The sequence below is a fragment of the Vanessa tameamea genome, chromosome 19 (genome assembly GCF_037043105.1).
Source record: "Vanessa tameamea isolate UH-Manoa-2023 chromosome 19, ilVanTame1 primary haplotype, whole genome shotgun sequence".
Taxonomy (NCBI): domain Eukaryota; kingdom Metazoa; phylum Arthropoda; class Insecta; order Lepidoptera; family Nymphalidae; genus Vanessa; species Vanessa tameamea.
This window is the reverse complement of record NC_087327.1, coordinates 11043739-11069679: the sequence shown is the minus strand read 5'-3', so window position 1 is coordinate 11069679 and position 25941 is coordinate 11043739. Positions and strand designations below refer to the sequence as shown.

At 33.1% G+C, this 25941-nt stretch overlaps 1 protein-coding gene across 5 annotated transcripts in view; it reads left to right on the top strand.

Moving 5' to 3' along the window:
- The window catches only part of Ps (pasilla), a 51833-nt gene that overhangs the window by 541 nt on the left and 25351 nt on the right, over positions 1-25941 (top strand). For 4 of the 5 annotated variants that reach the window (XM_026630925.2, XM_026630928.2, XM_026630926.2 and 1 more), the window contains exons 2-3: positions 277-339; positions 22069-22215. In XM_026630925.2, the coding sequence (XP_026486710.1) occupies positions 277-339; positions 22069-22215 (210 nt within the window). The remainder of the gene's footprint in view (positions 1-276; positions 340-22068; positions 22216-25941) is intronic. The other variant, XM_026630927.2, reaches the window with a different exon arrangement.

The following is a 25941-nucleotide window of genomic DNA, read 5'->3' as shown; positions in this document are numbered from 1 at the left end:
AATGTTACGTCGCTGTTATCAGTTTGACCTATTTAATGACAATAATATAACAATTACGAGTGTAATATGTCTAAATATTGTAAAAATTAACTTAATATGATTGAACACTCTTAAATATAGCTATTAAGTCCTGCTACGACAAACAAGTGTAATTCTCGATAAAAGTAGACATAAAAATTAAGGTTTATCGGAGGCGTCGATAAGCGCGCGCGCTATTTTGTATGTATTACATTATTTAATTGTATGCAATGTTAAAAGTGAGTGGTTGTTTTTTAGTTCAAGACTTGGTGACGGCCTTGCCACTGGCTAACGGCCATGGCAATATAACGTCTCATTTCGGTGAGTCGTCACAGTAATTATGTTCGCTCCTCATCGGCTTTGTGGATTTTGGTGGCGCGCATGCCTCACGCGCGCAAGCGCTCATGCTCATCTCCTCGCTGATGCTCACTGATCACCAGTTCATCACCAGCTCTCTGACTCTAGCTCTTCAGAGACCATCATTCGTTATACAAACTAAAATAAGGAAAACCAAGCATTTAAGCTGTTTCAAAATTGAAAATGTTAGATACCTTTGTTGTAAACTTTCTTATGCCGAGTGTTATCAGTGCTGGTTTAAATTGTCAATATGTGCGTGTATTATACACTGCGACAGTGAGCCATCAGCAGAATGAGCTGGCGTAGACGTTAGCGTTTACCGTCAATTTCCATTGCACAGTAAACATTGCCTCGATGTTGTGAGCCTGTACTTAGCCTCACACCGACCCACTCATGGCTTAGTCGTTGCATCGTTGGTGTGATCATCACCTAAATGTACAGATCTTCAACATTACTATTAGGATCATCGCAATACTCTCTTCTTGAAATTTTATTTCATATCTGATCGCTTTTATTTGCTTTATTTATTATTTGAAAGTCATCCCAACTAACCTACCGGAAAATTAACATTATTTGCATAATCTACCCATTGAGTTTATTTAATAATGTCTCACCGTATTTAGGTATTAGACTGGCACGGTATCAATGTATCATTTATGAAATTTAGTTGTAACATATTATTAAGTAAATAATCATTATAGATGTTATATTTGAAGGCAACTTACCCGATGATGGCAAGGTCAGTGCTGGATGTCTGTCTTTCTAATGTTATTTTCAACTTAACAGCCAAAATCTTAGTTGGGTATGTCGTGTCGTTGTTATGAATAATTCCAAGGTTGACGGATGTGTTGTCAAAATGTTGCTGATATTGTAAGGATGTAATGCTTACAATATCTTGTCTTGAACCTTCAAGAAAAGAGCGTACTCTTTCCTGAAAGGCCGGCAACGCACCTGCAAGCCCCCCGGTGTTGCAGATGTCCATGGGCGGTGGTAGTCACTTTCCATCAGGTGAGCCTCCTGCTCGTTTGCCACCTCTAATATAAAAAAAAAAAAAAAAAATTGTCGATTAGGGATTATTTTGGTCGTTTTGGAAAAGAATGATATATAAATAAAATAGATGTTCCATTGTTGTTTATGAGCTTGAATGTGGTTGGTTATTCAACAATGTGAATGGACTTTTGAAACATTTATTATTTTTCTCTGTAAGATTAATTGATGGCACTGTCTCATTCGCCAGTGCATCATAATTCTCACGTTAAATGTCAAGGATGTAACTAATGAAACAACAAATATTTTTATTGAAGATGTTAATTGTTGAATCAACAATATTTAAAGCGAAGTAACTCTTAGTAGTTGTATTACTTAATAAAAAATATTTAAATATCCTTTTAAAATAATTGTAGCATTTGGCAAAATTATTAATTTGAAGTAACGTTTTTGATCATTTTAGTGTAATTTTTCGATACGAAACTAATAATCCTTTTTTTTTTTATAATATTCGTAGAAAAATTGGCAACATAACGTACGAAAAACTATTTATTTTTTCGCATATGTGCGAATGTAATAAATAAATATCTTCATTCATTAATGTATGAAGTAACATTAAAAATATGTGCTTTACAAGCAATAAGACGTGTATTTCTGTTTTTTTTTAAATAAACAAATAAAACGTTTAGTTGAACGAAGCCGATCATCACAGTTGCATTTTTAAATATAGAATAGAGGAAATTGTAGATTGTAGGCTGTTTGTTTGTTAATAGTTTTATCTTATCTGTGGAATTAATTTCATAGTTATATTGTATTGCTCGTTTGTTGTAAATATTACATTACATTACAATACAATGCAATACTGCAATAGTTACGCTATATGTAAAGATATATAATCAGGGAATTGATTTTTCTTTTTTTTTTTTTGTTATAAAAGGCAGGCAGACTAATAGTCCACATGGCACCACCACCTTTTGGTCATTGTTGACCCATTTAACTAAGATATTAGATCCCATGTGCCTGTTATGTCCCATATCCCATGTTAATTCTTTATCGAAGTCGAAACAGAAAATCAAACTTGGTACCGACTGTAGTTTAGCGGTAGGATAGCTGACCAGAGAGAGCACTAAAACCAAAAGAGACTTTAATAAAACACATATTTTTAGTCTATAAAAGTTGACCTATTTTATCCGTATAAAACTGACCACCTTAAATTTAAAGTCTACATAAAATTTGTTCGAAAATTACTGCCTGCGTTATTACGTTAAAACCTGCTATCGATGATACGAATAGGAAATAAAAAAATAAGTTCATAAATAATTACCGTAAAAACTAATGTCAAAAACCACTAATTTTAACATAAAATTAAACTTGTCTGTAACATACATAATTTTAAATGATCATCATTGTGTGATAGCACTAAACATCATGTTCGTCTGTTTGTCATAAATATGTTATAATTTAGATAAAATAAAACTTTGAGAAACTATATAGATACGTATATAGTAAAAGCTCTAATAATTTAAGTAGCATTCCTTATAAAAGTATCTTTGAAATGAAAATATTCATTACTAACAGTATCTAAAACGGGATATTTACCATGTTTTTTATTTTTATTTGGTGGAGCTCGATATAAACATGGTAAATATCCCGTTTTAGATACTGTTAGTAATAAAAATAACCATGTTAATTTAAAATCTTATAGAAAATATTCATGTCTTAAATTTCGTATTAGAGGCAATTTGTATATGATGTATCTGTAAATCTCATTAAGAGAACACTCGTTATAGTAAAATTGAAATTAAATTCTAATTCAATATCAGAATATTCAAAGTAAAATTAATTTAATAATTGCTTGAAATTTTTTTTATGAAACGACGAAAACAATGATAATGCAGTCGTTAACAATAATTATCGTTAAGAGCAACAGCTCGTTAATGATACTGTAATTATTTAAAAAATACCTCATAAATGTCACTAATAACTTAATTAGTATTGAATTACGAAGCACCTAATTTACTTATATAATGATTTCCGCCTGACCGATTTGGACCACGGCGCCTAAGCCCAGAAGGAACTAGCCCACTGAGGGGGACAAATTATCGTGCACAAGTGTGTGCAAATCTTACAAGTTCGAAAAGAGTCCAGACCCTTGCCTAAACGCTATTAAATGCTATCCGAAGCCCCTTGTCTATCATATTGTATTTAACATTGACAAATGCTAGACTTGACAAAAAAACCTTGTAACTTTTCATGGCTCGACCTGGGTTAGGAACCCAGGACTTCGTAATCAGTATCCTCATAAACCATTAGATCAATGAGGTGGTTATATACAATTATAATATATACATTACAAATAGTAGGTACATTCGCTATTATTGAAAATCTGACTTTTTTTCAAGAGCCAGTCTTAACGGAAACTTCACAGCTCTGTAGTCTGAAAAAGCGTTGATCACGGAACATCAAAGCCAACATGAATAACGTTTCATCTGATTCAGACCAGTCTTGACACCTTTGAGATTGTTTTCAAAGAATTGTACATTTTTGAAATACATTTGATACAAACTGCTGCAAAGTTATTTAATTTGTTGTTTAGAACGTTTAGTATTATCTCAGTTTGAAAACCCACTGTTCTCCTAAAGTGTGTTCTCCACAGATTTTCTATCATTATATTTAAATTATTTTTAATGTATGTCTTTATCACCAGTTTTACAAAAGAGGTTATCAAAATATTCGGATGGAATATACAAAAGAAAGATTCATATAAAGATTTGACGCCTTCGTCGTTTTAATGAAAATGGTTTCATCATCACCTGTTAACAAAGTGTTGGTAAAATCGATGCAATTACTTTGTAGCTTCAGCTATTTGTGCGTCATTACCGCACGTCACACGCGAACAGACAATCATGCAGCATTTTGGCGATCCTCGATTTGCAGTTCGGTATTTGGACGATAACCAATTTTTTTTATTCATGTAATTTTTTCTCGATATTGAGGAGAATTTTGAGCAAGCACCATCGAATTTCGTGCGGCTTATTTATGAAATCTGAATGTCTTTGATAAAATTCGCATTAGAACAGCGTGGTGTTCTTAGCTCCAAATCTTCACCTCAAGAGGAAAGAAGTATTTTGACCAACATTGGGAAATTTACAGACTAACAGCAACAAATAATATATGGACTACTAATTTTCTTTTTTTTAAATAAAATCGTTAGTTTTAATCAAATACTGAATAGAATATTCTAATTATCTAACAATAACGCAACCACCAGTAAAACTGATTGAAGATTTATACCGAAAGAAATAAATACCGTTTGAAAACAATGTCCTCTTTTCGTTGATGTAAAATATCAAGGGAGCGTTCATATTAACCCGTTTTCTCGTAAAAACAGAAACCACCGGAAAACATCTCAATTTTTTAGGGAGGGATCACGTAATGCATTGCTGTCACTCGTTACACACTTACCACTTATAATTAACCCGTGGAAGGAAAAATTCCATTTCGGCTGTTGTCTTTTCTGTTAACCGTGTTAAGGGTCCATCTCGAATTCAAAAAATAACCGAACAAAACGAATTCTCCCATTTTATCTTCAATTTATTTTGCGTTTAAATTAATGGATGTGCGCACTTTCTTTCGGAAATGTTCTCCTATTTTTAAGAGACATTTGAAGGTATTTCCTTAGCTAACGAGGTTCTGGTTTTGAATTGAAAAGCATTTAAAACTCTATGGCTTTAATAAACGGAGAAAAATTCCTAACTCGTTCACTTTAAAAAAGTTCCATTTACACTAAACGTAGACTACAGAAGTTCTAAATGGGTCAGGCGACTGAGGCGTTGGTAACTTCGGTCTGACCATAACTTTTCTTTAAGGATTTGAAATAATAGCGCAGAAATTTGAAGAAAGACGTTTTTTTTGCTTTTAGTATTTGTTCATCTGTCTATCGGAGCGCTTAGATTTTAGATATTTGACATATGTTCTATTCATATCTAATAGTACATAACGTGAACGATGCTTATCTCAAGATATCGATGCATTATAAAATAATTTGTGATATCTTGTTATCATGTACTCGTATGTATCGGAATAACAAATACGGTCGTTATCTCGCGACTGCTTCCTAACTCAGAGCAAACACTTGCCTTCTATTGTGCACTTAGACATGTGTTTCCGGGTTCGTCGATGATTCTTGTAGTGATTGACAATGAATGATATGATCGGATGCGTTAATATTTATAAAACAAGCTGAAGCTTTGTAGTGTATCGTGGTGCTTACTCGCAAACTTAACTCTTTTTTTTTTGTTTATTTATAGCAGAAAAGTTAATGAGTATTTGATAGTGACTGGTTATGATATACAATATACATTGATATAGCATATAATACATATATTCAAATTTTGTTCAACTCATCCCCTAAAGAATATTTATAGGTAAAGCCGTTAGTACTTATACCCACCCCCCATAATGGTATACAACAATGAAGAGCTTTGTTACTAAGCTTGAATAGAATAGAAAACTGAAGTGACTGGCACGGATTGGATCCAACTATCATTAAAAGCACTCAAAAAAATAAACATAAACGGTAAATTAATTGTTGCCATGAAGAAAATATTAAATAACAAATGAATGTATTTGATTTTACTTGCTAGAAAACACTAAAAACCTATTTTATAAGGAAAATGACGACCATGTCTTGATAGTTACCTAATGTAATTTATTCTATCTAATCGTTTTACAATACAATGACGCCGCAAAAGTACCCATTTACTGTTAAACGTTCTAACAAGTCACATGTACAATAAATTGATAAACAAATAAGATCCTTAAGAACATTAAACCTAAGGACCGATGTCCTATTACATAATGTTGTTATTACGTTGTTATTATTGACAGAGAAACAATGAATGCATTATCAGTAGACACGATAGTAATGAACGTTATTGGTAAAAATGCAAACGTTTTAAATAAATAGCTGTGTTAATATTTTGAATAATATGTTAACGATTTATTGGATGTTCTAAATGATAATAACTGTAAATAACCAGCAAACTATATCGGTAGTAGTTCTTATCTAATATGAATATCTATCTTTCTCGTGGAATATATTCAGTTTTGAGTCAGAAAAAATTGTAGACATTGATGGTCATTAATTGAATTATATAAATAAGAAAGATTGTAAGTCCATCTTATATTCTTTGAATATGTATATCTATCTATTTATCTATCTATCTTTCTAGTGCAAAAAGTTATTAAGTGGAAGACCATAATGTATTCACCCAACTTTGTATTACAGAGGCATGAACAAGAGAAATCCCGTACCGAATTACTGAACCTAAAAAAATCTCAGTAAAAAGAAACTGATGTTTTTACTCAAACGAGTTTTCAACGGGAAAGGGGCTCGCGCTTCAAACAGTCCAATTAGACGAAGAGCCTGATGTACTAGTTTTTAGGCCTTAAAATAGGCACTTTTCCAGAAGCCAGATATTTTTCTCGGTTATTCTATGTGGTATCTTGTGTGATGGTCTTAATCTTAATTATTTTTTTTTTCTATTTCGTTTTAATGATGATATATATGGTATGTTTTTTTTTATTTTAAATATAATATATAAATAAATTTCTCTCATCAATCCGTTTACAGTTATTCGAATTGTTATATCAAAGAGGTTTGGAAACAATTATTTTCCCCAGATAAAACATTCGGAAGTGAAATTCCTCAAGTTGACGGAGTTCGCAAGCCCTTGTTTTGTTTTGAAAAGAAACAAACTTCTTGTTGATTTTAAGTCAAAAACTTGAGAGGCGGACCTTAAAATGAAACTTCTTGGGGATATTTTAGGAATAAATTTCATTTGCTCGTCTTAATTTACCTTATTTACAAAATAATCAAAATGAAAAATGTTATACACGAGAGAAAGTGGGAAATATTGATTGTTATCAAGTCGAGTCGCGTACAGGCGAAACGTGACTTATTTGTGTTTTTCCTTCCGCATACATAGATACAGATGGAACCATTGTTCCCCGAAAGCATCTCATAGCGTGAAACAGACAAAATGCTAATTAACATTCAAAGAGAGTAGAATCAGTAGTACTCTAGTACTTTCGATTTTTACACAATATTATTCAGTCGTAAGTTATTCTAATTGTGGTTTATTGTTTTGCCAAGATTTGGCTCAGATCTTCGTTCTCCGAGCTGTCTCCGTGAACTGACATAATTGGCAGCGTTCGCCAGAAATTTCTGAATTTGGATTAATTTTTATATACTTGCAACAACTTTGCTCGTTTGTATTCGATTACTGCGTTGCTTTATAATGAGTTTATTTCGCAGCAGTTATTTAATTTTATGGTCTTAAAAGTTCTTTGTTTATAGCATTCGTAATTTTAACGTGTTTAATATAAATGCCTGTGAAGAAAGAAAACGCTGTGCAAAATCATTTTATCAGCAGTGATCCCGAATGTGGTTAACTGTTAAACATAATGGTACAAACAAAGTTACCCTCGAACCTATTAAGGTGGATGGCACTTTAATGTAAATGCATAGCAATCCTCGTAATGAGTGGCGAGTGCGAAGCCCATTTGGAGTTCTGTTTGCTTAGGCTTGCACCTTCAGGACGTGTTTACTTGAATGTTGGCGCTGGTTCATAACAGGCGATCAAATGCTTTGAGTAAACTTCACTTGAATTCGCTTACGTCTACCTTTTCTTATTTCGCAATCGTGACTATCAACATATCGTAAAACTGAATGTTTAATAACTGGGTTTCAATGCTTCTTAGTTAACACAATATGGCCTTTACTCTTTATCGGTTTGTTAAAGTACTTTTTATATTAAACTACATAATATACTCACAGCACCTAAGTTCATTTATAAGCCTTGAACTGTTTCCGACGTTGAATTTAGTTATCAGGTAAAACAAAAAAAAATGTTGTAACGGAGAATTTCTTTGGAATCGATCTAACGTGAAACAATTCCATCGCTTTTGGTGCAATGCGGTTAGGTTGTTTTTCGGGCATATGGGAGGGGCTCGTGACTTGTGCCTTTCGGCAGCATTACATCGATAACTGAGTTTGATAAGCTGTACATCAGAGTTATCGTTCTTATGCGCAATCGTGCATGACCCATTTTCTTCGATTTGCGCTGTTTGTGGGCGTACATTGCGCGCTTTAAAAATATAGGACACGTGAGGTGACTTAGCTTTAGCTATGTCTAGGGATAGCTGTCCAATCTACTATCTAGGTGCGTTTTGCAAAACATTTTTATTATATTATAGGTTTTTGTTTTAGAAAAATTTAACCAGTTCTGTATAATTCTATAAATATTTTATAAGGATATTACTTCAAAGGTTAAATTAATCAATACACCAAATGAATCTCTCGTGTTAAATATTTAACTCAAATCTAGAAGGTCTTATGTCATTTCGCTCACTATTTGTACGCACTATTGATTGGTTCATTTTATTACGAAGGTTGGGTTACGGGGGGTTGAGTAGGTGCTCATTAAAATCCGTGAAGGCTGTGACTAAACATAAAAATAGACGAAAAATATTATTTAGTATTTAATATTATTTTAAATAGCCTTTAGAACTGAGGTTATGATTTTCGTTCGCAATGTATATTTTATCCTGGATATAAGGGGATCCCATGTGCGCAAACGGAGATAAAATATTTTTGTAGAGTATTTTTAAGTATTTTTTTTAATAAATGTGCTCTTCTTTGTTGTTCATATTGTCCTCAACGAAATCGTTTTAGGTTTACCTTCATGACTTATCGTTTGAGTAGTTTAGAATAGTCTCAAATAAAAGTTTTCGACTCCAGGATTAATGATGATGATAACTTTATAGTCTTCCCGGCCGCAAGTGTATGCTCAAGACATAGAGCACTTTCATAATATGATGTAATGGCAGGCAAATCCAGGAAGACTAAAAATAGTTCAAACTAAGCCTTTACGTACCTTCCAAGACGCGTCAATTGAACCCAGGACCTCGAGTTTAGTGTCCAAACCAAGTCTCCGCAACATGAATATACATATCTTTGAAAAATTGCTGTAAATATTAAATATTCCTCGATTGCGCTTCGCCGAGTGCGGAAAACAGAGCATCTTCATTAACTCACATGACCTGATTATGATTTGAGCATAATGCTTTGACCTCCTACGAAACTAGGAATCTTTTGTGCCAACATAATGGTCTCCCGAGGGGAAATGATTTAGTGTCGCATAATAAAAGAGAATGCGAAATTCTGGGACGGCATTTTAAAATTGAAGATGAAATAGCCATTCCATTGAAAAGTATCAACCGGAGCTGAAGTTTTGCGACGTTTTTAATCATTTAAGAAAACGAAACCGTGTAACGAATGAATGGCTTTTGTTCTATTATATTTTAGTGTTTTTCGTTAAAAAAAATGACGCGAGAAAAAGTGAATTTCTCTCTTTTGAACTGTTCCAATTAGTATTTTGAAAGATTCCTTTGTGGAATAATTCACGTTTTTCAGTCCGGAGTTTGCAACGGCGTAGGCTTTCTGGGACTTTTTTTAAGACGTGGATGGATTGTTTACATGTAAAGGTTTTCCTTCAAATTTCTTCGTTAGAAACATACACGGTTTTACGTCACACATATTTTACCCTGCAAAAATGAAACAGACACACGGCCGATTTATTAAGACTTGCGATTCTCTGATCTATTAATATAGATAATTGCTAAACATTGTAAATACAGCGTAACGAGTAATCAAACGCGAATATAACTTCTGTATCTTTTTAAAAATATGATGTACAAGTTTTGTTGTAAATAAAAAAAAAAATAACTCTTCCATTTATTAACATCATTGCACCCCTCGAAGCGAAGCGGCGTACTAGTGCTCAATAATCGCAAAATAAGAATCGCGATTCATTCAACTTTAATTATTGTTTTTGCAATCGACTTTAATGTTTACTAATATACTATGTTCAAAGTTTGTTTATGTTCGAAGGAATTTGTTTACTTAGTCGAGATGAAACGACTATTACTATTATGAACTAAAAGAAATACAGTAATTAGACAGAAGTCGGCATCCCACAACAGCGCACGGCCACGCTCAGGCACGACATATATTGACATTACCGTGCGTGGGCTGTCAGTGTGGGTGCTCGTAATATATTCTTGTATACATCGAAGATAATTACACGCGCTAAGCGTCCGTGCGCCACTGTGGGTTGGCGGCTTAATTCAAACGCGTGCCTTGTGACGAAAAATGATTATGTAATTTAATTGAATTATACCGAAAGTAATAGAACATAACAGGTCGATATTTTACACTAATTAAACTTTAATGATGAAATGGTAATATCGACAATATTTTTTGCAAGTAGGTATTGTCGGACAACTTCCGGTATAATAAAATATAGCAGTTTATAAATGACGCAAGCCGATCGTGCCAAGGAAATGTTGAAGTTACGCCATCCAAATAGCATACGAGTGAAAAGCGATGCCAGGAAAATGAAATGGAAAAATGTTACAGTAGAAATGATGACGTTTTTATTTTAAGTAGTATCATTGAAATGCCAAACCTCAGTTTGGCATGGCACCATTTTTAAGGTGAAATTGAAGGCTGGATTACCGACTGTATTATCTAGTCGAGTAGACATCGATCAAGCTCGGCTAAGCGGTCAGTGTAAAGTGGGGTACATGAGGCCGTGCCAATGCGGGGCGCATTGCGACACCCTGCAGGCGAAGGGTTACGTCGATAAGAGATAAGGGAATATTAAAATATAGCACGATGTTGCGTTATCATAATGTGCTACGTGCTAACCTATTTTAAGGATAAAATTTTAACCTTTCAATGATAAAATCGCTCCGTGGAAAGTACTGTTTAATAATATTCATTATATATTTTTATTTTGTTATTACTTAAAATTAATAAATCACGAATAGGGTTACATTTTAATAAGAGTGGGATGATTTCAGGAAACATATACAGATAATATAGATTCATAGATTATGTATATACAATAAAATCAGTAGCAAATACATTTTTGTAGAGTATAAAGTAACGGCCGTAAATGTCCCAGTGCTTCAAAAAAAAATAGTTTTTCTAATTGGGTTTGAATACCCAATCTTTGATTAAGATTCACGTGCTCTGACCACTCTGCCATCGCGAGTATAATCATCTTTAATTATTACCGTTCGACTTCATTGTATATGTATGAAATTGTATGGCAGCCGTTGCAGAATAATTTTCCTGTTACATTTGTATGGTACTGAACGCGTCACGTAGAATATTGTTTGTTATTTAGTGTAATTGAAAAGCACGGATGGAGAAAACATATTAATGAAATGTTAGAAGTATGTTAAAGATAAATTATTACATGATATATGAATTTAAGTAGAGAGCTGATAAGACTGCCGCAAATTAACTTGAAACGAGATTTTTTTAATTTACCAATCGCCATTATATTTAAATATGACGAGTAACATTATATAAAATAATTAATTAAAATTTTACTACTAAGTTATATTACTTATCGAGAGATGCTTAGTCTCTATGTGTATATTTATTACGAAATGGTTTTTAAAACATCCTAAGAATCAGTCACGCTCTGCACGTAAATATATTTCAGCTTAGGAACTGTATCTCGAAGCGTACACGCTCATCGGTCACGAATACAAGTCGTAATTAATACACGGATCACTGCATCGGCTGTAGTGAGTAGACGAAGTCGCCCGGTAATGTTACGGACGCAGGTCGTTTAATAAAGTCGGCTCCAGGAGACCGTGCCAAAGCGGGCGCTGCAGTGCGTCAGCCTGCGGGTCGAATCGATATTACGAGTCGCAGGCGCAATTTCATTTAATTAACATACCTGAGTAAATTGGTGGAAAAATGTAGTTTGAACACAGTTTCTTGTCAGTTCCCTGTACAGTCTACATACCGAAACTGTAGTCGTTTTACATTTAATGAAGTCCAGTAGTATTCAGTTTTAAAAATGCTTTTATGAGCTTTGTTGCTTGAGGACTGTTTTGATTTTGAATCCTACGTATATATATTTTATATGTTTTACTATATGATTTTTTTTTTGTGCGTAAATCACGTTAACTTACCTAAACGTATCGGTTTGAGAATATCATCAATCGACGCGTTACCGTAGGTGGTTATTAATTCTTTGAATTCCGTTGATCTTCCCCCCTATTTTTATTTAATGTCCAGCGAGGCGAGCCCGCACCAGCTAGTTTTATATATTTACGATAAGATTGCGTTTGCGATTTATTATCACCAATATTTCGTATGAGCTATAAATAGCGCGAACAATTTTATTCAATCTAATCTCTATAATAACCAATCGTCGTCCGTTTCAAATTAATTTATACGAACGTCATTTAAATGGACGTTTACATTTTATAGTTAGATTAAGTTTGTACGGGCCTTATCAGTAAATGTATTTCGTGAATAAATAAAACTAATAAATGTACCGCTTCAAATCAAATTAAATGTATTTTATGAAAAATGACTTTTAAGTTTACCTCCGTTTCGGAAAACGAGTAGAAAATTAAAGAAAATCTAACTAACAATTAGGTTAATATTGACAATTTGTGTTTTTGGACAGTCCTGCGATGGAACCCGAGTTTGTTCCGAGCATAGTTATACAAAAAGTATTATTTTATTTTATTGAGTGATAAAATTTTATGATGAATTGTCTTTCAATAATATTTTTAAATGTATTATGTGGTAATTCAACAAATTTAACAGTTTCGCTGTTTTGTAGCAGACCTTTTAACACTCACTCCCCGTGAATATTGATGTTATTAAATAAACATGCGGCAAGTATTTGAATATGTCATAAAGTATGACGTGACAGCTGCGCTTCGTCTTTAGCGAGTTCCGTGATCGTCGGTTGCGCGATAACCCGGGGCGCGGGGTGGCGAGCGACCGCGTCGTGGGCGATATGACGCGATATTTTTAAAAATATAGCATAAACATTTAAAACCCAATGTTAGCTGTACTGAAATTATTTATTGTGCATATTATTATAACTTTTCAACGAAATAGTAACTGTCAAAACTTTTACTTCTAATTGCAAGGTGTTACTGGGTTGTTAGTTGTTTAAAAAAAAAGTCTCACTTCTGAGCTACAGCGTACTTTTGAAAAGGATTTCTTCACGATGTTTCGTATGAAATCTGAGCCCGAGATAAATTATAAAAACTAATTACGTACATCAAATTTAATGTTTTGAGTGGTTTTGAAACCACATTCTTCGGTTAAAATTCACGTTTTTCTAGCCACCGGGTCATCTGGGCTTTTCAGCTTTCTGCTTGCTGCAAACAATAACAATTACATAATAATATATTCCTTTATACCGAGTTCTATAGTTCCCTGTTTAAGTTCTCACGGAAGGAAAATCATAATGTCGGCGGAATTCTTTTAGCTTAAGAAATTGCGTCACTTGTAAGCGCATTGTCGAAAATTTGGCCAACATTTTATTTTCACGTAGACGATTTGAGCTCCTCCATTTAAAGTTATTGCTGCATTTTTTAAAGCGGCAACCCCACGGATGTGGACATTCAGTGGATATTTTGGTATTTGTATTAATTTAATCTAAGTATGTTGCTAGTGATTATTTTAAACGATTAAATCTAAAATTAACTAATTTCTGTATGGAGTACCTTTATTCCTCATACGTCAGGATCAGTAAACGTTATTCAAATAAATGTATTTTTATTGAATCTTAATACATATTCAACTATGGAAAATACTAAAGAACTGTATACTAAATACTAAAGAACAGACAGAGATATTATTATTAATTACATAGATTATTATATGTTAGGCAAGTAGGTTCTAGAGTAGACTGCGAATCGGCCAGCGTAGTGTGGCACGGTGGAGCGTTGATGTACGGAAGGTGGCTGATACAAACTGGATGAGAAGGGCGAAAGATCGGGCTCAGTGGCGCGCCTTGGTGGAGGCCTATGTCCAGCAGTGGACTAATATAGGCTGAATTTGATGATGATGATTAATCTAGACGATTGCTAGCAATGTGTATAAACAGTAATTATTTAATACTAATTGTATTTTCCAGTCTATTTTACTATAAATAAGTTTATAAGACTGTCCTAAACTTCTATGTATCAACTGTAAATACACAACAATCATAATATATAAATGTCTCGTAAATGTTTACTATTAATACTTAGAATGACTTCTTCAGTTTCAATTTCTTCTAATAATGATTTGCGAGAATCTTAAGAAAAGGTTGCGGTACTAGCGCCGCGAGTTTTGGACTTATTGTCTATGTCGGAGAACCCGTTGTCATTGTAATTAAACTTCTCCTGCTTCTGAAGAAATTCAGAAATTTATTTACCAAACAGTCAACTTGACGCACGAAGCCCTGTTTATAATTTCCTTTATAAGTCTTTGCTGACAAATACTGACTTACTTTTATTCTGAATCACGAAGGTTCGGTCTACAGTAATATCCTTTCGTGTAGTGATTAATAACGCGTCCCACTACCCTTATCTATTTCATGTCTAGACCGAAAATTCTTCGCTAAAATTAATTAGACCATTAGGTCGGACCGTCGAGGAGCTAAGTATTTGATCCTAGAATTAGTTACTAGATCTTAGACAACACCGGGAATGTTGAATTGAATTGAGTTGAATGAATTTTTATCCGACTCGACGAAACCAGGAAAAGTAATTATGTTGCTGGAATTTACGAGTATAACAGTATAGTCTAAATTGATGAGCCAAAATAGATCAGTGGTTACGACCAACGATTGCGGCGTTCAAATCCTTGCACTACTGAATTTTCATGTTATTAATCACCAGGAAATCTGCATGTGTCTATTAAAATCTCTCACATGCGTATCTACCAACGCATTTAAAAAACGTGGTGGAATATGCTCCAAACCATCTTCAATAAAGAGAGGACGCTTTAGCGCAACCGAAGCATTTACGGTATGTTATTAAAGTAAGAAATGTTTTGAAAATGAAAAACCCCGATACAATTTCATTTTATGTTTCATATATGTAACAATAAATACAGGTTAGAAGAAAAAATGGCTCAGTAGATCACGTTAAACACGAGGCCAATGACCGCTTAATGTTTCTGCTTTTCATCGATTTGGTGGGAATTTGCCAAATAAAAATAATTCGTGTCTCATTAATAGTAGTAGTTGAGCTGAAAAATCATCGCTGTCGGTTCGGCTGAGTGACGTAGGTGTAATTTTCAATTAAACTGTTCGCTTTCTCGTGCCAGTGGGCACAGATTATTATACAAATATAGGATGTATTCAAGGGTGGTGGTTATTTTGTTATTAAGCGATAGACGGCTGTAGAAAATGATCGAATTGCGTGTAAAAAATATTTTAATTTAATGAATTTCGACATCAAGTAACTAGTAGGTATTGATGGAAACGACCACGTTACCTTTATCGTATTTATTATTATGCAAAAAGAATTATTATAATTGATGTCAAGTAGGTAAACATAAAACAAAGAACTTCTTGTTTTCTATTCTTAAGAGTTACTGAAGGTATTTGTTATCCCTTTCCTTATAAATTTAAATAATATCACTCGTGAGTTGAGGACAAATTACAACCTTTATTTGTTATTAATCAATTATTATAATATAATCGGATTTATAATCGTCAAATATATCGAATTGATAACCTCGTTCTGTCCCACCGTGTAATCGATAATCCTAACCTAACTTAAATCGATAATATTGACCCAGAAAACACAGAAGCAGAAGTCTTATGACATTTAGTTTTTACGTAGTCTAGTCGTGCAACTTCAACTTTGTACTTCTATTTAAGGCGATGTCTTAATCGTCTGTAACATACGTAGGCCGTAACTAATAGAGTGAAAATAATTTATATATTTTGTTCTTTATAATGGAATTGAAACATACAAGAGTCATATAATTTCCGTTGACCATGAATAATATCAAGTATGGATTCGTCTAGGGTTACCATCTTTTAGTATTACAACAACGGACAAGAGAGGACTCTTAGAGCTATTTTCGTAGACACTATCATGACTTTTGAATGAATAAAATTCTTGTAATTCGTTGTAAAACTTCTCGATTATTTTAAATATTGTACATTGAATCAACGCAAAATTGTCCTCTAACTAAAGGTCGGCTTGCGATCCTAGTGTAATGATGTAATTGTTATTGAGCTTAGTTATTTTATTCATAAATAATTTATGACATTAATGATTTATTCGCTTTGTGATTACAGTAAAGATTAATATAATTGACATATTGTATTATTTTATAATCGTTTTTAAACATGTAGAGCTATTCTGCAAGAATAAACTCGAAACTCAACGTAGAACACGATCGTGAAATGTCAGGGAGTTATATTCGACGACTGACTAATTTTATAATTATAACATTTAAAGAACACGCATCAATATACCTTATCACCGAGAGTCCTTTAACATTTCACAAGTGAGATACGACGTGAATTCGTTAGGGAAAAATAAAAGATTAATAAAGGTTATCTGATCGTCTGCGTGTATGCGTCCGTCTGTGTTTTCATGTTTAATGTCTTCTGTTTAATTAACTTTAGTCGTCAAAGTCTAAGCATGAAGTTGGACGTTAATAATAGAGTCACTGCTTACCTATATGCCAAATATAGAATGTGACGAACGAACACACTCGAGAAACATCCGAAAAGGACTAAAGATCGATAATCCGTAATCTTTAAATACAGTAAGAATTACACCATATAATAATTCTTCGTATCATTCAAACCAGTTTAGGAATTTGTGTTTTTATAATAATTAATATTGATGATGTCTATCGATATCGATCTTGTCAATAAAATATTTCGAGATACAGACAGACACGTTGATAAAACTACAACTTATTCAGGAATGGCTAATAATTAGCTAACGCAAATTAATCGGTGATAATTTATTTCATCTGGAAATCAGGTCAGTCTAACGGCGCTTATGTATATATTTATGTATATCGTATATAGTAAAATTGTATGGACGAGGTCAGACGATGTAACAAAAGATTCTTCATAGACACGAGATATATTGTCTCGTGTTATTCCGTAACAAAAGTGAGGACCCTTCAACTTGGAAGGTATGTCTCGCTCTTGACTTTGACGACCCGTTTAAAAAGTGACCTCGATTGATGCATTAGAGGTACATCTGCTTAACATCGTTACCTCGTCGTTTCATCGTTTGACGTCGCATAGAGTACCACTACACAAATAGCGAACAGGTAAATTAAAAAAAAAAAAGATTCGTTTCTATTTATCGTCAAAATGAATCACAAATGATAATATATCAAAATGAAAAATATACTCTATTAATATAACATGCTCTTACGAGCACTTTTCATTCATAATTCTACTAAACAAATATACGTCCAACGCATCAGTTCGGAATGTAGATTACCGGCAAGTTACCCAGTAGTTATTTTTATTCGGTCACAAAACAAACGTATATTATATTCGTTAAAACAATTTCTGAAGTACTGAGAGTTGATTTGAATGTAAGGGTAGTTAAATGTATGTTATAGAACTGTTTGATCGTTTACAACACAAAAAATCAATATTTTAATGTTGCACTTGACCCTGATGACCAATCCAATACAGCTTTAAGCTTTTAACGTCCTTTTTTGTTACAAAATCCGGTGATAAGGGTCTACAATGGATAAGAAAGTCCACAGCCACAGACTGAATGAATAAAAATCTAAGTCATACATTTATTCAAATCGCGAATGCAATTTTGAATTGTCATTTTAGAAGATATATTAAATTTAAAGCTGCCATCGGTTCGGAATGTGATTCTACTGAGAAGAACCGGTATGAAATTAAGTACATACTCTGTGCCATCAATTTGTGTATGAAAGTAAACGAATCTAAAATCTATTTGATCATTTGTAACCTGACAAATATTTCTACTGATTATTATGAACTGTATTTGACAGTGTTATGTTACTAGATGTACCTACTTTCCTTGTGAGATTCAAGAAAAATTGATTTCGTAATTTGAAGTCAGACCTCGTAGCTTTGAAAGGTATAACTCGCTCTTGACTTCAACAAGACGTTTTAGTGAACGACCTTGATGAATCGTTGATAAAATAGGTATTACATACTAACGCATTAGTGCGTTATGTTAAAGCGTGTAGTGTATTACTAAATGTTACACGTGTTTGCATTCAAGATTATGGAAATCATATGGTATATTGTTCGCTGAAGTCAAACGCAAATCACTAAGACACCACACTAAAGAAATTTCGAGAATACACATATTTAACTTTAACGCCGTTCAAACATTTCGATGTCGTGGTCCTTTTACACAATATAAGTTATAATTTCTATGACTGCGCAAATTGTTTCTTGAATGTTTTTGATGATTATTTCATATTTGCGCTACACTTTGTTTTCAACGGTCTAGGAATTGATATTTTATCGCAAGCTAATCAGAATCGGAATTTCTCGGAAGGAATTTATACCTTCCGAATGAAGGAATGAATATTTAGCCGAAGTTCATGACCTCAAGTTAAATCAATACGTCGATCAAACTCAATTAGGGTATTCATGTTTACATTGTTTATAGATCATTATTATACCGTAATTTGGTTACCCGAAACCATTATTGTTCGAGACCAAGGCCACTGGTCGAAAGTCGACATTATTGAAAACATAAATGACTGACGTCTCGAACAATTTCTTTTCTAAACTTATTTCAGTTTTTTTTTTATTGATTGCACTAAAGCTATTCAAAAGTCACTAAATAAAAATAAATAGCTTGACACGCAGAAATAAAAGGTGCTGGATTGTCTTGCCTTATATATAGACAAGCTCACTGCCGTGCCTACTCCCTATTCATTCAGTTTTAATTAATCAGTATTAATATAACGTAAATTATAAAGTTACCGTTAATTACCGGTAAAATGACTATCGTTTAAAAGAATTCTCCATTGACCTTTCCATGCATCGATTATTTAATCGCTCGTGTAATGTGGACTAACTGCACACGTCCGATGCACGGTTATACAACTCCCATAACGCCAAGGGCTAATTGCTTCACTGTTGCAAACATATTACCAAGAATATCGGACGCGACAAACGTTTTCATTTTAATTGATGTTTACTCAAAAACGTGCTTGTCTTATTTCGTGTAGTACTTTTTATTTAACTCTTTGTGTTCGTTTCGTTTCTAAACTTCGTGTTTAAAGTAAATAAACATTTTACGTAATAAAGTTAACTCATTAAAACCTGATACCACAACATAGCTTTACTTTCGTCCTTGACATATAAAATAGTTGACATTCGTTGTAACTTGAAAACCAAAAAGTTGGTGATATTTTACAAGGTCCTTTAATTTATAAACAGTTTTAGGAACCCAATGTATTTGAAGATTTACGTTATTGGTGATATATAGTGCAGTATTTTTATGAAATTGCAATGACTTGTCGGAAGCTCGCCACGTCAAGTGGCAGGTGTAGGATACGCTTCGTTTGAAATGAGGCCAAATGAGATGCGGCCGTGGGATGCGATTCAATTGTGCCGCGGACGTAGGTGCCTTTGTGTCCTTGTCTATCTACTGCTCCATATTTACTTGTTATTGGGTCAACAATATCTATTTGACTTTGTTCCCTAACGGAATTGATCATTGAACTCCATTTTATACAAACTTTTTATGGTTTTTTTTTATCTCAGTATCTCTCTCATTTGGACTGTTTGAAATATTTTTTCAGTAGGCAGTGTTTTAAATAATGCGCAGTGCTTTTTAACTGATGCTTAAAGTACTTTTTGAAAAAGTCGTCCGTAAAAGGCAACGTCCCAAAAAGCTAGCTTGCTCTAATTTACAGAACAAAGAATGAATATTTATTCTCATCCATATTGGCGTTGCGTAAACAGCGGAGAATTGAAATCAGAACTATTCAAATGTACGCTACTACTACGCCAGCCATCCCACATTCAGATGCTCAATAGTAAATATTGTCAGAAAAATAAACAATAGAGAGAATACAGAAGAGTTTTTTTTAATTAAAGCTAGACGGACCGTCTCGACGGTAACCGGATGTTTTATACGAGTAAGAGATGTAGTAGCTTTACAAAACGGTACGTCCGTGTCGCCTTGAAACCCTTGTTATATCATTTGCCTCTGCTCTTATAAATCTTTATTAACCTCTTCTATTGCGACGCTGGAAGTTTCCTTTAAGTAATTCTTACAAAACAACAATTTCATTTGGTCGGGTTGATTTTTTTTTATATCTATAATAGCTGGCAACTTAAAATTGTAATTTGAATGAGTTATATGAATAAATTATTATTTAATGAAGTGTTTAAATTTCTTGCACTGACGATAAGATAGGTAAGTAGATTATACAAAAAACAGAGATAGCTCAAAGACGTAATTATTAAATGTGTATTTAATCTGATTCGATTTAATTAAATAGAGCCAACGCCTCCAGTTAACTTATTCTCTTTTAGAAATTGAAGTATTTCCATTAACTAGTCTAATATTCGTCATATAACAAATGCTTGGTTTAATAACGCATAATCAGAAATATGAAAATGTTTTAAATTATATAAAATGTTATCTCTTCGTGTAATATTTAATGATAAGCGAATCAAAGATAAGATTAGAAATTATATTAAGTAATTTTTATCTTTGATTCTCAGAAAATATCCCCAAAGCTCTATTGACAATTGCTCGAGTTATCTTTATATTTTAACAATCTGTTCCTAGGTCGTCGTCAGGGAACTTTCTTGGGTCGAATTTTGATTGTATGTTGTCTAGGTCCATTATTTTAAATGTTACTTGTAAAGGGTTCGTATTTAGGATGATATTTTGTTGTTTGGGTGTCATCTTTTGATTTATTTGTCATATTTTTCGCTGTTGGTCTGGTCGCTGTTGATATTTCTACATTTCCCGTTGTAAATATATGTTTAGATCGTTCATGTTTACCGTCGGTATATTCTATTTCAATATGTTATGCATGATGATAATTTATGGTAATATTTTCGCTGTAACGTCGTAGCCTTCAATTATAATCACAAAACAAGCTAAGTGTTCATTATCAGTTTTTGTCATAACATAAATTGTTGTATTAGAGGTCTTGTATAAGTGTTTAAAGCTTAGACATAGTGTTTTTTTATTATTATCGATAAAATCGCATTTTAAACGTAATAGCTTAATATTCTCTAGGATCATGTTCTCTAGTTATGTGTTTTTATTTTATCAATTCATTCTTGTAATTGTTCAATTCAATATAAATGTATTCTTGTAACACTTGCCAGTGATATTTAAAGTAAACGACAAAAAAATTACACGTGTCAGACAATTTAAACGAATCGTTAGGCCTCTACACTAACCGTACAATCGAGCTCTCAAACTCGCCATATAACTCATGAATGCACTTGCGACTGACATCAGCACAGGAGTGGTTTACAAACACACATAAACGTGCACTTCACACTGACTCACTGTACAGAGGTTATTTACGACATTGTGGCCAAGTATGAATCGTTCTGTAATATTCGCTCCTGCTCTTTCCACTGTAATAACATTCGGGTTTTACGAACCTTAATCAGACATTTTTTCGTCATAAAAGCTTCCTAATATCAGATATTTCAATCTGCGTTCTGATACTTGTCACGTCATACTCTCAATGAATCATCTAAAAACGATTTGAACTTTACACATCACTCAAGTATCAGGACGTAGTGTTTTAACATATATTGCACAGTGTAAATAATGTATGATTTTTATCAGCCGTGGAGCCGACCTACCACTTCAAGGTGCTGGTGCCTTCGATAGTGGCCGGCGCTATCATCGGCAAAGGCGGCGAGACCATCGCGCAACTGCAGAAGGAGACTGGGGCACGAGTCAAGATGTCCAAATCTCATGACTTTTATCCTGGTAAGTGTTTCCATATACAAATACATGTCCGACAGCGTAACAGATAGCATCTTACACACAAGATAAAATATGTTATCGTGAGAATTATTTAATGAAAATTTGTAGATATAAGGTAGATCTCAAATACGAAAAACCGTGATTTAAATTAAATTTAAAGCGTCAGTTTCAGCGTTTAGCTCACACGAGCCCAACAAATTAAGTGCCTCTAGAGTTTCACACAATTTTTTACCATTAAATTCGCTTTAGTAAAAAAATAGTTTTATTTTAGCCGCTGTTTTAATTCGCTAGTACATATCTCATTAAAAATGAATGCTCGCGTATTTCTCATCAGCGTTGGCTTGAATTTAAAATCTTTTGGGTGAGCTACGTATTGCATTTTATAATTTCAGTTTTTCTGGTTTTTTTTATTTACTGAAATAAAAAGGGTCTTTTGTTATTTATCTTGAATGTAGCATTCATATTTTATATCAAGATTACCTTCGTGCTTTTGCTACGAGCTCATGATATTGTTTTCTATAAATATTCAGATATTACAATGGAATAGACAAATAGGAATATTTCAAAAAAGCTTATTGGAAACAAGAAATAATCTTCCCGTAGATATGTATGATAGATATGTGTTGACTTATAAGATTCGCCATGAGTCGGAATACCTCGAAAAGCAAACAGTGACCCAGATGCGTCAGGACTGAGACGAGCCGAAAGACGCTTTGTTCGGTGCCTACTTAGCTTCTGCTTTGTGACAAAGAGCTGACTGGCTAATGCGGGGGATTTAGGAGAATATATAATATAAGAAGGCAGGGCTCGAAAACAACGTTCAACGCGAAAACCGAAATTGATTGTGTATTAACTCAACTATGCATATGTTTATTAATTATTATAACTTTGCTGCATGTTAAATAAAATATTCGTTTCTTTTTAACCTATCGAGGTGTGTCAAGGTTTTAAAAGATTAGTGATTTCAACAATCGCTTCGTTCGTTATATGTAAAAATATTTTTATTTGTATAAAGTTACGCAAACCGAAGAATGTTTTAGGTGAGTGATATCATCCATACTTGACTAAATAAGCATAATACCAGGAATTTATATTTGCATGTTAGACTTGTTCAATTTACCTGTTAGACTAATACGCGGGTTAAACTTACCCCAGAATAAATCTACAAGTTTCTACAAGTACCTCTAGTAAAGCCTAATAGTATTTTTTTGTATTAACGTAACGTATATACATTTAATTCCACATGACAAAGGCCAGATAGGTCCAGTAGCATTTGGTGAAGAGTTACAAAGAGGAACGACTGATGAATATGCATGTAAACATGTTTTTACGTAATTAATATGCGAAATTACGAAGTAATCACTCGTTAAATAGCAGCGACGAAACATTTAATTATTTAAATTAAGCTCCCACTGCCATATCCTGTTTGCATTAAAAAGGAAATTCCTGAAAATAGCATTAAACAGCTAAGTGTATTTAATAGAAGGTGATATGAGTGTTAAATTTCGTGTTGTTCTTGAAAATGTGCGATGAAATTGTTTTTTTCTATAATTATTCTATAAAACATTACAACAGTAGTTTGATATTTATATAATCTCTGAACATCGAGATTGTTTCCTAGAGTTTGATGTATTGAAGACATTAGAAATTTCCATATATTTTATAAAACAAAAACCAAGAATTTAAGTATCGCAGAACTTGGAAAAAATGTTACTAGCTGTTGCTTTGATGGAACTTAAAATAGTTATAATTAAATTACCCTGTTAGCTTATTGGGTTCAGAACCTAATCTAGGTTGCTTAAGTGATGCGTTTTAAAATTAAGTTTAAAATAGGAACTTGCAACACTCTTGTGTTGTGTAATTATAACGTACTATGAATCTTAGTTCAGGATTTTGTACTATCCTTGGTGATGTAATATTTGGTGTTAACGCTATGTATAATTTCACCGTTTCTTTAGATGAAACTGGTTTTAGGATTTTTAATAAAACAACTCCTTAATACGTTTTATGAAATGATTGTGTTTTGTTGGCTAAGATTACACACTATTATTCCTGAAACATTACGAAGGCTATGAATAAAAAATCTATTCTATATTCGATTGTTTTTCCTTCGAATTATATTTCCGTGGACAAATTATTTAACAACCCCAACTTGATCTTGTGATTCATTATTAATTAAAAAGTTAAAAGTATCAGCTTTTTAAGAGCTTTAAGCTCTATCGGTTTCAGATCTTCGTTAATAATTTGCGAAGTTTCGAAGATATTTCTAAAGTAATAAATTTGTTTCGTCATTTTATCAATTTGTTAGATTTTTAATTAATCTAGACAGTTTTCCAAATTCGCTTCCAACAACACTCATATTTTGTTTAAAAGAAAGCTCTTAGTGATAAGATTGAGCGTTCGGCTTTGATTATTATTATTAACGTATAATAATATATTAGTCGTTCTGTAGTTTACGTTAATATAATTATTCTTTTTTGCAAATTAAAACAATAAAAGATGAAGTAATACAACCACAAACTATACAAGAGTGCACGACGTATCTCACGACTAGCACGACGCGTCATTAACGTGTTATTTCAACACGAGATCATGATTTGTGTTGTGTTGTGTATCTGACATGACATATGGATAATTTTGACGATTATTTTAGCGACCATCTAATTTATTGCTGTCTCCTTTACTTTTCGTTTTGTGTGTTCGTTTCGAAATGAATTCCAATTCGTCTAATTTGAATTAATTGCATTACCCTTAATTAATTTATCATCAAATAAAATGAAAAGAAATAGGTCATTTAAGTCCGTGTTAACATCGAGTGCGTTATGTAAAATTGAATATACATTTAGATTATCCAACATAGGCAGCGATACTGGATAGTATCAATTTGGTATCTTAAAATTCGTTTCTGCCTCCGATATGAGTTCGTCTTGGATTCGATAGCTTCCAATAAAGGAAATGAAAGTCTGCAGTGCTCCTTATATTATGTTCTCGTGTATAGCCGTGATTACATCAGTGCCGACTCATGCGATGACAGAACATCCAAGTTCTTTGAATTTGGTTTCTGCGTTATTTTAATATTTTTCCGAGCACGTTTTCTTGTTTGGTTTTACACATTATGAAACTATTTCGTAAGTTTGATGCATCTAAGGTGTTTTAAACACGATATATTTTTCTATCCATATAATTCCCATTAACCATTTGGCTTTGTCTAAATATTTTTATGTCTATGTTCTTAAAATTGTTAACGACGAAATAGAATTAGAAACTTTATTAGCTATTAGAAAATCGATTATGATACGTATATCTACTTCGGCACGTATAACCGAAACTTATCCGTTAGTGTAGATAAAGGACACGTGCGATCACCGCCTCTCATCGACATCAAGGCTCTCCAGTTGTCTGTGATGTCATCGCGATGAAATTAAAAGTTTTAGAACATCAAAGCGAACGACCTTCAACAATAATGCTGTTATAAAACTGTACATTGATTGGATGTAAATTTTTTGGAATTTAATGTTTGAAAAACTATTTTGTAACAATTTGTCTAATCACACTCAAAGTTTTTCTTGAAAAGTTTTAACAATTAACCTTGCGCTTAACTATTCTGTCTGGTTTAAATATTTTTTTATTAATAACTAAATCAAAAACTTATCGGATGAGAATTTGGGTACATTATCATTAATCTTGATCTTCCATTAATCATAATTAACAGATATCACATTGAATGCT